The following is a 13,536-nucleotide window of genomic DNA, read 5'->3' as shown; positions in this document are numbered from 1 at the left end:
TTATCTTTATGCCTAATTACTTAATGGTGTATACTATTTAAATTATTTAGAAACTTAGATAACTAATAATATATTTATTAAAATTAGCAATGATATAAAAATTAACTTTAACTATTTAATATATTTATTTCATGATTAAAATTAATTTATACGAGTCAAATTAATTATTTATTTAATGATAAAATCTTTTTATATATCTTAATTATTAAGTATTTAAATATTTATTTATTTTACCTTTAAAATTAGTATTATATATTTAATATAAAAGCTATACATAGATAATTATATTTTTTTATTAGCTATCTTCTAATCCTTTACTCCCTACTTGTATAATGATTTTGATCTACTATAAAATTGTTGACAAAATAAACTGATACTCGTAATAGCTCTATGTTTCAAATCGAGAAGGTATTCGGATTCGAATCCGGATTCGAACTATCCGTTTTGTATTCGAATCCGAATTCGAACTATCCGTTTTGTATTCGTATCTGATGAGATTCCCATTCGCATTCGTATCCAGATCGATTTCATCCATATCCGATCCGAATCTATCCTTAGTGTGGACTCTGGAGGTTGACCGAGGTTGACCACATAGATCATGGCAGTCAGGACCGCTAGCTGGCACTATTGGAAAAAAAAATAGGTGCAGGGACGGGTGAGATGATGACTCGCCCTACGGATCTATTTCTAGAAAATAAAAAATAAAATAAAAATAATAAAATAAAAATATCCCCGCTAACAAGCTACCAGCACAAGCCTTTTACTATACCAAAGTTCGAACAGCTTACCTCAAAACCTCGCATGCCAACCACCGGAGGTCCAAGAAAAAGGGGGCCAACAGCCCAAATATAAAACATGCCTTCTAGAACTCTAATGCATCTTTTACTTCGACAAAGTTGATCGAGGCATCGGAAAAATGGTAGCGATGTGTCTTCTATCTTTGGAGACGGGGCGTCGTAAACTCGTAGGTATTATCATCGTCAATAAAATCCGAACAGCTAAAACTAAATCGGCAAATTAGAGAAAGGTCACCAACCGTCGGTCACTGAACATTTGTTACGTGCAGTGTCTGTGAATATATTCTACTGCCCTAGCACTCAACCTGATTTACTTATGGTACTTGGAATAGATTCGTATCCATCCCACCTTCATCTTAAATTCAGTGAGTTATTTCATTAATAATTTATTTAGCACGTTGAATCTTCAATTTATAAATTTTAACTATTATAAATAAAAAAATATTTATCCTAAAGGGCCTATAATTTTTGGTTTGCTTGGGGGCCCTCAAACTCGTAGAGCCGGCCCTATGCGTACCTCCATCTCGACCACACTAAAATCGATTTGCAGGGACGGTGACCTCATCACCCACCCTTAAAAACATTTTTATTTTATTTCAAAAATTTATTGAAATCTTTAAATATAATAGAATAGATTAAAAAATAAAACTTTTACAATATGATTATGTGAACTATGGATACAGAAAAAATATGCCAAAAATATCTCAATGTATATAATGGTTAAGATTGTAGAAACTTGAAAATATAACTTGAGGTGTACTAATAAATGAACTTGTGATCTTAAATGGCCATAAATAAATAAGTATAAACTATAAGTTTAGTTCTTATGACGTTCAAACTTTTAAATTTTAAAATGAGAGAACTTATAATATTTTTTTAGACCACTAAATGACCACTGCACATGCATAGCGGGGACGGAGCGTTAATTAGTGAAAGCGCATCGATCGGTACGTAATGGGTATTGGATCTTTTGGATACGATGACAGGGAACGTTCGTTCCTAATTCTAGCAGCTTGGCGGAGGAAGAAGAAGCTCTTTCTTTTTCGGAATTCCTGAACAACACAAAGATAAGGGGCTTCTATACATCTTGTGAGGTAGATAAACTATTCATCTTTAAAACTCATTTAATTCAATTAGCTACTGCAAATATGTTCAATATTTCCCATAAACATGTTCAACATTTTTGTTAAACATGTTCAATATTTGTGGTTCAAATGTTAAAACTATATTGATAAAATGTTGTGCGTGCTCTGTTGCGCGTGGCGGACCACCGGCCAGTCCTGCCGGGCGGCCGATTCATTCCCGGGCAACGCACTACCCAGCACGTACCGCCGGCCGTGTTTGGTTTGCCCTGTGAAATTTTTAAAAAAAACAAATGCACCTATGAAATATTAAACGAAATTTATTTGCGAAATTTTTCACGGATGAGAGTAATTTTTCGAGACGAATCTAATGAGTTAAGTTCCACCATAATTGGCTACAGTAATACTACAGTAACCGCACATATTTATCCTCTAATCATACGGTCAAAAGCCTCATTAACTACAGTACATGCTACAGTCCCATAATTATGAAGGTAGTTTTTCAATTAGGCCCCATTTAATATCTTTAATTAGTGGTGAAAAAGTTTTCATGAAAAAATTTTCACCGCCAACCAAACACGGCCCTAGCTACTGCTCTGGCCTCTGGTCGGCCGCCGGCAGTCAGACCGATGGAGCGAAATTCCGTCCACTGCCAATGTCGCCATAGCCCCTGCCAGCGTGGTGGTGTTCTGGTAGGTAGCAAGGTAGCAACCCTGTAGTTGGCCCGCCTCCCTCGGATTCGACTACCTACGTTCCGGCAAAGCATAGCGCACTCCGAGGTGGGGAAGCAGCCAAAAGCCGCGGCGTGCGCAGGCGATCGACGAGACGACGACAAGCAAGCAGCTCACGGGCAAACGTCACGGGAAGCACTGCACAAGTTTCAGTCTCAGAGTCTCAGTCACTAGCACAAGTGCCATGTTGCGAGCGCTCATGACACCACGATTACCATATGTAATTAGTTCACGCACGACACGTACAAATGAAGCTACTAATACTGATTAATACAGGCGCGGCCTCTGATCGGCTCATCATGACACTGCTGCTCGATCTACGTCTACCAGTAGTACTACATCACACTAGCTTTTGGCGTGCATGCCAGCCCTCGGGGGCACCATCCGTCGTCGCCCAGCACCTCAGCTCACTCCCAGCTTGTCACTACTATAGTACGTACATACCAGTAGATATCACATTCACATTCACACACGCGCGCGTCATACGGGCAACGTACACGAATACGCAAAACGGAACCTCCAAATTAAAACTCTAAATTAAGTTTAATGGCCGTCATTTGAACACATCGGGCGCATTAGCTTAATGGTTTAATTTGACGGTCCTTTCTCAACCCACGGCCCGATCGAAACAACACCGGTAGTCCCACACGTAAGCGGGCGCAGATGGTACAAGCACGACAAAGCCTTGAAAATATATCAAGGTGACAAACTAGGATACAAGAGTTTTCACAAACCCAGTTTAAATACACAATAGCTTACATAATGTACATAAATTACATGATTTACAAATTTTACAGTGGAAATAACCAAGTTCCAAAGGAAAAAAGACCTACAACTACATGAGTGTGCTGCCTCTGCCCAACCGGTCAGACCGATTCCTCCAACCGGTCAGACCGGTCTGCATGGAAACCCTGCGCGAACACCGGTCAGACCGGTACACAGACCGGTCAGACCAGTCCGGCAAAAACAGAGGATTGCACACTTAGCCCTCAAGTGTGCAATCCCGCCGACTCCCTAATCTAAGGGTCTCGCTCCACGACCTGCCACCCCTCTGCATCCCGGCGGATGAACTTGACACAACAAGGACAGAAGTCGACGTCCTGGGGTCCTGAAATAATTTGAGTAGCAACAAACCCTGAGCATCTAATACTCAGCAAGACTTACCCGACCAGTGGGTATAAATTAGCCCACATACCTAGACATGTAAGGCTTTTGGCTTGTAGTTATTTTGCAGAAAAGCGACTAAAGTAGTTCTTTACTTTTATTTTTTTAGCCCCAGATTCTATGTCAATTATCTCTAATCTAATATTTGCATGAACCAACTATAGCAAATATGCTGGTGCAATCAATAATAATTTAATGTGTTCAACATCATATATGTATAATTATCATTCTATCATGGACTACGATGTGACTCGGTAATCAAGGTGCTCATATCCGAGAGTGACTGACGGCGAATCGATTCGATTTAATCTTGCAAAGTGGACCTAACCAACACGGCACGCAAAAACCCCATCAGACCCCACGCACCAACATTTACCCTCCCTGTCTCGAACTACAGAACCGCCCCACCAGCATATAGTCAGTCGAGGCCTACGAGAGACCACCAAAAGTAAACATATGCATCCCAATTCTCCGCGGCCACTCGACTCGCCCTAAGGGGTGGGTAGAAGTTTTGTACTTTCGAAACAAGGCAGTACTCGGCTTACAAGTTTCGACTACCTCCTACTCCCGGCATGAGGTTAGTACAATTCAAACATGATCAGCAGGGCCAACAACGGTACGGTCCTCAATCGACTCGGACGGAGCTAAGACACCCAGGAACCCTGTGCTACTGCCATACCTATATATCATCATCATTCCCCGCCCGATCTCATATTTCCATGTCAATTTCAACAACTCAGGTACTGTATATAAGTATATAACCTATATCTCGCGAGTAACCGGAAATTACTCGACTTCTAAGTATCCTATATCTCGCGAGTGCAAGAAGTTACTCGACTTCTATCGAGAAGTATTAAGCATAGCATTTCTATCATTCTATACATGCTAGTATAATTCAGGGAAACCTAGGGATCATGCAACTAGGGTTCCAATCAACTCCTAAAACGTAATGCACAAGTAATAAATACATATATATGTGTCATAATTTCAAATAATAAGATGTGCACCGGGGCTTGCCTTGAGTCTGCGGCTCAGTGCTAGAGTGAGATGGGCCTTGGGCCGACTCCCCACGATCCTCCTGCTGCAGGGCTTACCCCTGTGGCTCCTGTGGCTCCGCAACCACCTCGTACACAACCTCCTCCTCCGCCGCGGCTGCTACACATGTGCATATGCATATGATATGAGAGAATGCATGCATGACTTGCAAAAATTACAAGTAATCAACAACCCAATTAATTTCTAACCAATTGTGCCAACTAACCCAAGTTGAACCCTCTCAGCCCTGCTAGCACCGGTCAGACCGGTATACCAAACCGGTCAGACCGGTCTGGCCTGTGTGCGACTCGAGACAAAAAATCCGGAGTATCCGGACTCCCAAGTCCGGAGAATCCGGACCTAAACCCGGAATGTCCAGACTACCACAAACCTGGAGTATCCGAACACATGGCCGGACTGTCCGAACCCCTACCGGTCAGACCAGTCCCTCCGACCGGTCAGACCGGTCCTACCTAGACCAAAACCTAGGATTCCTTGGCGCGGCGAAAATCGCCCACCAACTCCAAACCCTTTCTAGGAACTAGTTCAGGAGTACATGTGAATGCTTTTGTCCAGAGGAAATCACCTAGAACCCCCTAGGAAAAGAGATCGGCCGACACAAGTGTATATACCTTGAGTGAGCTCCTTTGTGCACAAGAACTTGAATCCCGGCCACCCCAGGGAGGAAATCGTGGAGAGAGTGACCCACCATGCCGATTTGATCCTTTCTTGGACTTGGAATCAAGTGGAAAGGGTGGATTGGCGGATTTGGGGCTTGGAGGGAGGGAGAGCTCGGAAGGGGCGAGCTGAGCACGGGGTGGTGAGGATGAGTGAGTTGTTGGGAGAGAGAGTGAGTGATTTAAATGATGTGGGGCCCAAAAACGGTTGAAACCCAGTTCAACCGGTCAGACCGGTTGTCTCGACCGGTCAGACCGGTCCAGCTGAGCTGAGACCCAAACTTTGATTTTGTGAAGTTTTGTCGTATGGTTTTGTAACTAATGACTGTGCTTAGTCTTAATTACAAATAATTAACACCTGAGGTGTTACAACCCTTCCCCCTAAAAGAAATCTCGTCCCGAGATTTAAGGAAGGTCCTAAATTGAAAGGAAAATGGAAGATGGTGTACCTTGGTGAGTTTGCAGCAACTCGGGACAGTTGGACTGAATAAATTCCTCCGTTTCCCAAGTGGCTTCTCGCTCGGAGTGATTGCTCCATTGCACCTTATAGAAATTACTAGTTTGATTTCGAGTGACCCGAGTCTTGTGGTCCACAATTTTGATAGGATGCTCTAGATAGACAAGATCGGGTTCCAATTGCACATTCTTCATTTCAATAATCTTGGTTGGAACACGGAGGCATTTTCTGAGCTGAGAGACATGGAATATGTTATGCACCGAGGATAATTGGGCAGGAAGTTCCAGGCGATATGCGACTGGCCCACACCGCTCAATGATAGGAAAAGGCCCAACATAGCGAGGTGCGAGCTTTCCTTTTACCCCGAACTGTTGGACCCCTTTCATTGGTGATACCCGCAAATAGACGTGCTCCCCCACTTGGAATGAGATAGCTTGTCATTTCTTGTCCGCATAACTCTTTTGGCGGGACTGTGCAGCTTTCAAATTTTTCTGTATGAGCTGGACTTGTTCTTCAGCTTCCTTAACCACGTCAGGCCCAAATAAATTTGTTTCCCCGGCTTCTGACCAATTCAAAGGAGTTCTACATCTCTGCCCATATAAAACCTCAAAAGGAGTCATTTTGATACTCTCTTGGTAGCTATTGTTATAGGCGAATTCAGCCAAAGGTAAACACTCATCCCATTTCTGGTTGTAGGTGAGTGCACAGGCCCTGAGCATATCTTTAAGAATCTGATTTATTCTCTCAGTCTGTCCATCGGTTTGAGGATGATAAGCCGAGCTGCGAATGAGTTGAGTACCAAGAGCTGCATGCAACTGTTCCTAAAAACGTGCAACAAATTGTGAGCCCCTGTCAGATATAATGGTCTTAGGAATACCATGAAGACTCACAATCTGGGCAATGTACAGCTCGGCGTACTGGTGGGATTTATACCCTGTCTTGAATGGAAAAAAATGAGTGGATTTAGCGAGGCGATCCACTACAACCCAAATGGAGTCATATCCCTTTGCAGTCTTGGGAAGTCCGATAATAAAATCTATACTAATATCTTTCCATTTTCCTGACGGAATAGTCAGTGGCTGTAGAAGACCAGCCGGCCTCAAGTGGCTCGCTTTAACCCTTTTACAAATGTCACACTCAGATACATATTGGGCGATTTCCCGCTTCATTCTCGTCCACCACAACTGCTGTCTGAGGTCCTGATACATTTTGTTACTGTCAGGATGGATGGAATACCTAGAGAGATGAGCCTCATCAAGAATCCGCTTCCGAAGCTCCAAATCTTTAGGTACCACTAACCCATTCTTGAACAATAGAACCCCCTCACTATCTTGATGAAAGCATTGAACCTGAGGATCATTCTCACCGAGCCGTTGTTTGATCTTATCCATGCCCACATCATTTTTTTGAGCAGCAACAATTTGATCCTGAAGTGTTAGAGTGAGGGTAATATTAGCAAGCGTGTCTTTAGATACAATAGACAAATTTAACTTCTCCATTTCCTGGCATAAGCTTGCATGCACCGCTATAGCTGAGATGCAACTGCAACTGGCTTTGCGACTCAATGCATCGGCCACAACATTTGCCTTGCCCGGGTGATAATGAATCTCCAAGTCATAATTCTCAATTAACTCTAACCACCGTCTCTGGCACAAATTCAGCTCGCTCTGGGTAAAAATATATTTGAGACTCTTGTGGTCTGAATATATATGAATAGGATTACCCAGAAGATAATGCCGCCAGATTTTTAATGCATGGACCACTACTGCTAGCTCCAAGTCATGAGTAGCATAATTCTCCTCATGCCGCCTGAGAGCTCGTGAAGCATAAGCAATCACTCGCTGATCTTGCATAAGGACGCAGCCAAGTCCTGTGCCTGTTGCATCACATTAAATGTCAAAGGCCGAGTAATATCGGCTAAACCAAAATAGGGATGAGGGCGCAGCCAAAACTCGTACCTGATGCATCACAATAAACATCAAAAGGCCGAGTAATGTCCGGCTGAGTCAAAATAGGGGCCGACGTCAATAACTTTCTCAAAGTCTGGAAAGCTTGTTCACATTTATCGTCCCAAACAAACTTTACCCTTTTCTTAAACAATTCCGTCATGGGCCTATCAATTTTAGAGAATTTTGGTACAAACCGGCGATAATAGCATGCTAGCCCAAGGAAACTCCGAATCTCTGAAACAGACTCTGGAGTCTTCCAATTCAATACATCTTGAATTTTATTGGGGTCCACAGAGATACCCGCCTCAAAGATAATATGGCCCAAAAACTGAACCTCCTTAAGCCATAAATCACATTTACTGAATTTAGCATATAACTTATACTCTCTGAGACGCTGGAGAACAATGCGAAGACGCTCAACATGTTCTTCTTCATTCTTAGAATATATAAGAATGTCGTCAATGAAAACCACGACAAACTTATCCAGTTCAGGCATGAATACCAAATTCATGGGTTACATGAAGTGAACAGGGGCATTCGTCAGCCCAAATGACATAACCAGATACTCATAGAGCACGTATCTGGTGGAGAAGGCCGTCTTGGGAATATCCTCAGCTCTAATCTTTATCTGATGATAACCAGAGCGGAGGTCGATTTTTGAAAATACCTTGGCCCCGAATAGCTGATCAAACAGAATATCAATTCTGGGAAGGGGATATTTATTCTTGATTGTGACGGCATTCAGAAGTCTATAGTCCACACACAATCTGAGGCTTTGATATTTCTTCTTAACAAAGAGTGCAGGACAACCCCAGAGGGAAGTGCTAGGGCGGATATACCCTTTGTCAAGCAGTTCTTGCAATTGCTTCTTTAGCTCTGCTAGCTCATTGGGTGGCATCCGATAAGGTCTCCTAGAGATGGGCGCCTTGCCTGGTTCCAACTCAATAGCAAACTCCACATTGCGGTCAGGTGGCATCCCAGACAAATCATCTGGAAAGACATCCGGATATTCACATACCACAGGTATGTCTGCTAGCTTCTTACCCTCGGTGTGGTTCACCGTATGGATCAACGGGGTGGAGCTCATAAGACACAAAGTCATCGAACCATGGATAGGAGAATTGATGTGCACAGATTGAGAAATAGTGTCAAGAACGACTCCATGAACTCACATCCAATTCATGCCAAGAATAATATCCATTTTCTGGGATGGCAACACTATAAGTTGTGTGACAAAAACTTTCCCCTGTAACTGTAACTGTAAGGGCACTTGTCTAACAAGTTGGTTAGTAATTAAGTGCCCCCCAGGTGAATGAATATTATACGGCCTGAATATGCTCTCTATTTCCAACCCCAGCCTATTCACACATTCTTTGCTAATAAATGTGTGAGATGCCCCAAAATCAAATAACACAGTAACAGAGTGCCCATTAATGGAGAACGTACCCGTCATCACTTGTGCTCCCTCAGGGATGGCCTCAAAGGTGGTGTAGTGCACCTGTCCTGCCTTGAAATGAGCCACTTTCTGCTTATGGCTCTGCTGACTTAATTGATGGTCTTGTTTTGGTGGCATTGGGCAGTTCCGTGCAAAGTGTCCCAGCTGTCCACAATTATAGCATGGAAATAAATTAGATCGCACTCCCGGCTGCTGCACCCATACCTTCTACTCACCCTGCTGAGGAATAGGGGGCCTGACTGTCCCCGATGGTTGTGTATAGTGAGGTGTCCGATAGCCCCACTGCTGATGTGCCTGGTGCTGGAAAGGTGCTCGCTGTGCGTCCGACTGCACCAGGCGGAACCTCTGAGGAGCACTGCTAGAAAACCCCACTGCCGGTGACTTTCTCTTCTTCTCCGCCTTGTGAGCTAGATGGACATCCTCCTGAATGATAGCCCCATTGACTAGCTCCCTGAAAGTGTCAAACTTGATCATGGCCAGGCAATCTTAGAGCTTGCTGCTAAGCCCCTGCCAGAAACACGCATGTTTCTTTTCATCAGTATCCACGTGATAACTGGTGTACTGAGACAGTGTGTTGAAGGTCTGGGCATACTGCATCACACGGTTATTACCCTGCTTCAGGACTAAGAACTCCGTGAGTTTCCTTCTGATCACCCCTGCAGGGATGTGATGCGCCTTGAATGCTTCTTTAAATTGTATCCACGTGAACCGGATACCTTCAGGGAACATGGCCACGTGATTGTCCCACCAGGTACGTGCGGAATCCCTGAGCTGCTGGGCTGCAAATCCTGCCTTGTCCCCATTATTGTACGTATGCAGAGTGAACTTGGACTCAATGGTCCGGAGCCAGCTATCCGCTTCCAGTGGCTCATCTGCTTTGTGGAACAGTGGCGATTGAGTGCTCAGAAACTGCTCATATCCGAGAACAGCGGGTAGGTGGTGATGTTCATGCCGCTGCGCTCTGCCCTGCTCCACAATCTCCCGAAGGAGTGCCGTCTGCTCATCGCGTCCGGTGAGCATGGCCGCAATGGCCTGAGCCAAATCGGGAGGGTTCGGGGACTCTGCCATTCTGCATTCAACCATACATTCAACCATGATTGGATTAATCACATTTTTCTAATTACATGGAAATAATCCTGATAGCAACTAATATCCGAATCATGAAAAAAATCGCAGAGAATAAATTATTTGAACATGACTTAGAGACCTCTGTCTGCGCTCAACCGGTTAGATCGGTGCAATGACCGGTCAGACCGGTCTGCATGGCTCTGCACGGTTCTGTAACCGGCCCAACGTAGAGCAACTGGTCAGACCGGTGTCAAGGACCGGTCAAATCGGTCGCCACCCAGAAACTAAACTTCACTTCTAAACTTGAGTGACAACCCTTAAACTAATTTCATACATACAAACAAAAATAATAGATGCCATGATGCATGCCATGATGCATAATTTGCAACAGAAGTTTTCAAATGTAAAAGAAAAATATACAATAACATGATGCATAAGCGTCTTACGTTAATCTCTCACCAACACTGAACACTTACTCACAACTCTAGCAAAAACTATATAGAGCTATTACAAGTAATCCCACTCACAACTCCTGTGGCTCCGCAACCACCTCGTACACAACCTCCTCCGCCGCGGCTGCTACACGTGTGCATATGCATATGATATGAGAGATTGCATTCATGACTTGCAAAAATTACAAGTAATCAACAATCAAATTAATTTCTAACCAATTGTGCCAACTAACCCTAATTGAACCCTCTCATCCCTGCTAGCACCGGTCAGACCGGTATACCAAACCGTTCAGACCGGTCTGGCCTGTGTGCGACTCGAGACCAAAAATTCGGAGTATCCGGACTCCCAAGTCCGGAGAATCCGGACCTAAACCCGGAATGTCCAGACTACCACAAACACGGAGTATCCGAACACATGGCCGGACTGTCCGGACCCCTACCGGTCAGACCGGTCCCTCCAACCGGTCAGACCGGTCCTACCCAGACCAAAACTTAGGATTCCTTGGCGCGGCGAAAATCGCCCACCAACTCCAAACCCTTTCTAGGAACTAGTTCAGGGGTATATGTGAATGCTTTTGACCAGAGAAAATCACCTAGAACCCCATAGGAAAAGAGATCGGCCGACACAAGTGTATATACCTTGAGTGAGCTCCTTTGTGCACAAGAACATTAATCTCGACCACCCCAGGGAGAAAATCGTGGAGAGAGTGATCCACCACGCCGATTTGATCCTTCATTGGACTTAGAATCAAGTGGAAATGGTGGATTGGCGGATTTAGGGCTTGGAGGGAGGGAGAGCTCGGAAAGGGCGAGCTGAGCACGGGGTGGTGAGGATGAGTGAGTTGTTGGAAGAGTGAGTGATTTAAATGATGTGGGGTCCAAAAACTGTTGAAACCCAATTCAATCGTTCAGACCGGTTGTCTCACCCGGTCAAACCGGTCCGGCTGAGCTGAGACCAAACTTTAGTTTTGTGAAGTTTTGGCGTATGATTTTGTAACTAATGATTATACTTAGCTTTAATTACAAATAATTAAAGCCTGAGGTGTTACACATACCGTCATACAGTACGTAGTAGTAGTGATACGATGGCAGGTCCGTCCGTCTCGCCAGTCGCCTCGTTGTCATCTCCGCAGCCGCCGCTAGTCGGGTTCAGTTCAGGGGCACTTGGGCCTCTTCCTGGGCCCGGCGGTGAGCATGTTGCGGTAGCAGGGGCACTCGTTCACGCCGCCGCTGCCGCCGCGCCCTCCCGTGGGCACGCAGTTGCACTCCTCGCAGCACAGCCCGCAGGTCCGCATGCACGCGCCCCGCCGCGCGCCGGCGCCCGCCCGCGCGCACCGCACGCCGCACTTGCTCGAGCAGAACCCTGCATGCGGGGATAGGATGCCACCACGACGCACGCGCGCGGTCAGGGGAGGACACGCCCGGACGCCGACGGCGGCCGGTCGAGCATCACACCGGCCGGCCAGCGGCAGCTAGTAGCAGAAAACCAAGCCGACTCGTCGATCGTCACAAGCTAAGGTCGACGGCGGCGCGCGTACCTGAGGCGGCGTATGCGGTCTGGAGCCACGACGCGGCGGCGACGAGCAGCAGCAGGAGGAGGGCCGCGGCGGTGCCCCGGGGCTTGGCCATCTTCTCCCCAAGCGGACGATGTCCTTGCGGCTGTGAGCGAGCTTTGTGTGAGTGTAGTCTGGGTGAGTGAACGGCGAGCGAGGGAGGGATGAGAACGAGAGGTGCTGCTCCCGCCCGGGTCCGGGCTCCTTTGTACTGGCACTGGCAGGCACCGGCAGAGAGCTGGGGCCAAGGAAGGCTCTGGAGACCGGGTTACGTGTCGTGCGGCCACGTACGTGCGCCGTACCCCGCCGTGACTCTCCCGGACGACGACGCCGCTGCGAACATCAGTGCCTGCCGGGAAGGGACAGGACACGGCCGGTGTGCGGTGTGCGTGGGCCGGGGCGCTGCAGCAGCGAGCGGCGGCGTTCGGTGCTGCATTTGGGCCATGTTTGGATACCTGTCAAATTAGGTTTGCATAAAAAGACGAACATCCGTATGGAGTACTAAATGAAATCTATTTGTAAAATCTTTTTAAAGATGAATGTAATTTTTCGAGACGAATCTAATGACTCAAGTTTCATCATGTTTGGCTACAGTGTGCTACAGTAAACACGCTCAATTATTCACTAATCGTACATTCGTACGTCAAATGCCTCATTAGTTAGAGCAACTACTACAGTACCATAGTTGTGGAGTTAATTTTGTAATTAGACTTTATTTAATACTCTACCAAAAAATTTTCCTCAAAACTTTTTCACACCTCATACAAACATGGCCTTGCCGCTGCACCTGCACGCTACCCGGGGACCCGGCCGGGGCAGGGATGGGATCGTCATCGTGAGACAGCGAGTCCGCGACCCGTGATGCCTGACGCCTTCGCTCTTCCCTGGCGGCCGCGCGCGCGCCGGCCTAGCGGGAGGTGCAGCACGGGCGGGAATTGGCGCGCGAGGGCAGTGGTGCCTGATTTATCCTCAACACCCGCGCGCAGCACGGCGCGCGTCTTCCGGGCATGGCCCACGCCAAGGTAGATTTGTGCCGGCGGCCGGCCCGGGCGCAGCACCCGTGAACGTGAATACGTCCGGGCGTCGGGCGATGCCAAGGTAGGATGTTTAGTTGG

General features: G+C 46.2%; 1 protein-coding gene across 3 annotated transcripts; it reads right to left on the bottom strand.

Annotated features, from left to right (window-relative positions):
• Positions 1-2,434: 2,434 nt before the first annotated feature.
• On the bottom strand, positions 2,435-12,709 carry LOC120692437 (peamaclein-like). Of its 3 annotated transcripts, none has more exons than XM_039975734.1 (3): positions 12,407-12,709; positions 11,937-12,231; positions 2,435-2,463 (listed from the first exon to the last, which is right to left on the bottom strand). In XM_039975734.1, exons 1-2 carry the CDS (start codon positions 12,495-12,497, stop codon positions 12,023-12,025), a joined length of 300 nt encoding a protein of 99 aa, XP_039831668.1. In that variant the 5' UTR covers positions 12,498-12,709; the 3' UTR covers positions 2,435-2,463; positions 11,937-12,022. The 3 variants fall into 3 exon arrangements, with proteins under 3 accessions (XP_039831668.1, XP_039831667.1, XP_039831665.1); XM_039975733.1 differs by lacking the exon at positions 2,435-2,463 and adding an exon at positions 4,793-4,929 and having other exon boundaries at positions 11,924-12,231; positions 12,407-12,708; XM_039975731.1 differs by lacking the exon at positions 2,435-2,463 and adding an exon at positions 4,793-4,926 and having other exon boundaries at positions 11,924-12,231; positions 12,407-12,707.
• Between the last annotated feature and the right edge of the window lie 827 nt (positions 12,710-13,536).

This window comes from Panicum virgatum, chromosome 9N (genome assembly GCF_016808335.1).
Source record: "Panicum virgatum strain AP13 chromosome 9N, P.virgatum_v5, whole genome shotgun sequence".
NCBI classification, from domain to species: Eukaryota; Viridiplantae; Streptophyta; class Magnoliopsida; order Poales; family Poaceae; genus Panicum; species Panicum virgatum.
The sequence above is the reverse complement of the archived record's forward strand: the minus strand, read 5'-3'. Positions and strand labels throughout refer to the sequence as shown.